The sequence below is a fragment of the Trichechus manatus genome, unplaced genomic scaffold (assembly GCF_000243295.1).
Source record: "Trichechus manatus latirostris isolate Lorelei unplaced genomic scaffold, TriManLat1.0 scaffold00037, whole genome shotgun sequence".
In the NCBI taxonomy this organism is placed as follows: Eukaryota; Metazoa; Chordata; class Mammalia; order Sirenia; family Trichechidae; genus Trichechus; species Trichechus manatus.
The window spans coordinates 18521755-18524387 of record NW_004443973.1 but is presented as its reverse complement, the minus strand read 5'-3'; the positions used below and the strand labels follow the sequence as shown (position 1 = coordinate 18524387).

The 2633-nt window shown below is 34.4% G+C and overlaps 1 protein-coding gene across 1 annotated transcript in view; it reads right to left on the bottom strand.

Moving 5' to 3' along the window:
• Positions 1 to 2633, bottom strand: part of TTC21B (tetratricopeptide repeat domain 21B) — a 72449-nt gene that overhangs the window by 43293 nt on the left and 26523 nt on the right. The window contains 1 exon segment of the mRNA XM_023730497.1: positions 1420 to 1827. Within this exon segment, the coding sequence (XP_023586265.1) occupies positions 1420 to 1827 (408 nt within the window).

Genomic DNA, 2633 nt, shown 5'->3' with positions numbered 1-2633 from the left:
CCATTCTTCTTCAACTTGTCATTCCCGGCATAGTAGACCATATGATTGTCTAATTCAAAATGGCCAATACCAGTCCATTTCAGCTTGTTAATGTCCAGGATATTGATCTTTATGTGTTCCATTTCATTTTTGATGACTTCCAATTTTTCTAGATTGATACTTCATACTTGCCATGTTCTGATTATTAATGGATGTGTGCAGCTGTTTCTTCTCGTTTTGAATTATGCCACATCAGTAAATGAAGGTCTTGAAAGTTCTACTCCATCTACGCCATTAAGGTTGACTATTTTGGGAAGGTAGCTCTTCCCCATATTTTGAGTGCTTTCCAACCTGAGGGGCTCATCCTCCAGCATTACATCAGACAATGCTATACTGCTATTCATAAGGTTTTTGCTGGCCAAGTATTTTTAGAAGTAGATCACCAGGTCCTTCTTTCTAGTCTGTTTTAATCTGGAAGCTCCACTGAAACCTGTTCACTATGGGTGACCCTGCTGGTATTTGAAATATCAGCGGCATAGCTTCAAGCATCATAGCAACATACAAGCCACCACAGTACGACAAACTGACAGACAAGTGGTTGCATTTTTGTTATACCTCAAGTGAATATACTAGCTCATTTTCAAATCTAAAATGCCATTTCTCTTAAGACTTATTTCAACTCTAGATAGTATAAGACATTCTGACTTCAGAAATGTTAAAATGTGAAAAAAAAGTGCATCTTGGAATCAGTTACATATGGTAGTACTGACCCTATTTATTAAATGTATTTTATATTAATTTATTAATGAAACTGAAATTCTGCATGATTTGACAACTATCTAGAAAGATGGCCTTCTCAATTTCCATTAAAATATGAAAACAACTGATCAATAAATGCTAGAAACTAAAAATCTGAGACAAATATCTTTAAGTTCCTTGTTTTCTACAAGGTTTTCATTCTTCTCTCAGAATTACATTCTCTCTCTCTCTCTGTATATATATATATGTAATTTACTCTGAGTTTATTATGTTCCTGTGAATTTACCATAGCTATATTCATCAAAAATTTGTTTTCTCAACTACTAGAATTTCAGGTTAGAGCTTTCATTTTATTCCGATAATATATCTGTGTGCCTAAGTGTGTGTTTGTGTGTATGTATGTTATTCCTTTTAAGAATTTACAAAATTATACAATATTGTACTGTTTCATAGTAGCAAAGGTAATCACACTGATATTTAAAGCCATCCAGGGCACGATTTATGTTTAACTTTCAGAAGCTTGGAGATAGTACATGTTTTAGCTCCAAGTAAAGAAGAAATAAATTTTCTAAACTTTATCACTTAGTCAAGGGAATAATTTTAGCTTTTTCACCTTCTACTAATATATATACTTGAAAAGCAAAGTTCAGATATAGGCCATTGAATTAAAATTTGACCTACCTGCTCTCCATTTAAGCGGTGAACCTCTACCAACTCAAGAAAGATTGATAAACGATGGCTTGTATCAACTTCAGTTTTTCGGTATTTAGATTTTGAGGAGGCTCCAATTCTCCTCATTCCTGGTAAACTCATTGCCATATGCAGAGTTTTAATTGCTTCTGCTATTTCTCCCATTTTCTTTTGTGACTGAGCTTTTACCAAATGATATAAAGGATATTCTCTCACCTGAAAAAAGAGTATTTAGATATACTTCTTTGAAGTGCTTCACAACATCAACATATACTTTACAATCCAAGCAAACATTAAGATGAATAGGATCTTTAAGGACACTCTATCTGTGATTTCGTATTTCCATCTTCTTACTAAATTTCTGATCATCTGTTGTATTAAGATTCGGGGAAACTGCCACTAACTAGGATCTTCCTAGATAACAAAGAGGTTGATTAGATTGGGTTGTTATGAGTCGGAATTGACTTGATGGCAACAGGTTTGGTTTCATTTGGTTTATGATGACATACAATAAAATGAAAACAAAGTTTTGAAGGTTAGCAAATACATTCTCGGGAGTTATTTGAATTTTCAGGAAAGGAATTCCTTGAACTTCTAATACTGATATAAACTTATTAGATTTCTAGAAACAATTTTTTTTTCCCACTATCCTTTATTTTTTTTTACTTTTAAGTTTAAAAATGTCAGGACACTTTAATTAAACATTGGCTTTACCCTTTCATACTACTCCTAAACATGTAGAAATCATGCTCTTGTCTTTATTTTGGCTAGCAACAGAGTATACAGAAAACACATAGACAGTTTCTAAGAGAATGACACAAAATAAGCAAGGGTAAAGAAGTCAAAGGGAAGGAGATTATTTGGAATCAGGTGAGGAGGAGCCATCTATAGTTTAGGAAGTCTGCAGTCCTCCTAAAGCTGCTGTTCTCAACCTTAGCCAAGCATCACAATTATTATGGTGCTATGTGTAAATACTAATGCTTATACTACTCCCTCAAAGATTCTGATTCATTGGGGTGAGGTACTGACACTGGGGTTATGGTACACCACCAGTCCTGAGAACTACCATCCTAAAAATTAGGCAATACTCCCTGCAAAACTTGCCTAAGCTTGAATTCTCCAGTTCACTTAAAGGTTCTCCCATAACAGGGCTCAAGACTCTGTAAACCAAAGCAAAAGTTTGGGGAGCTTCTCCATGACTCTAG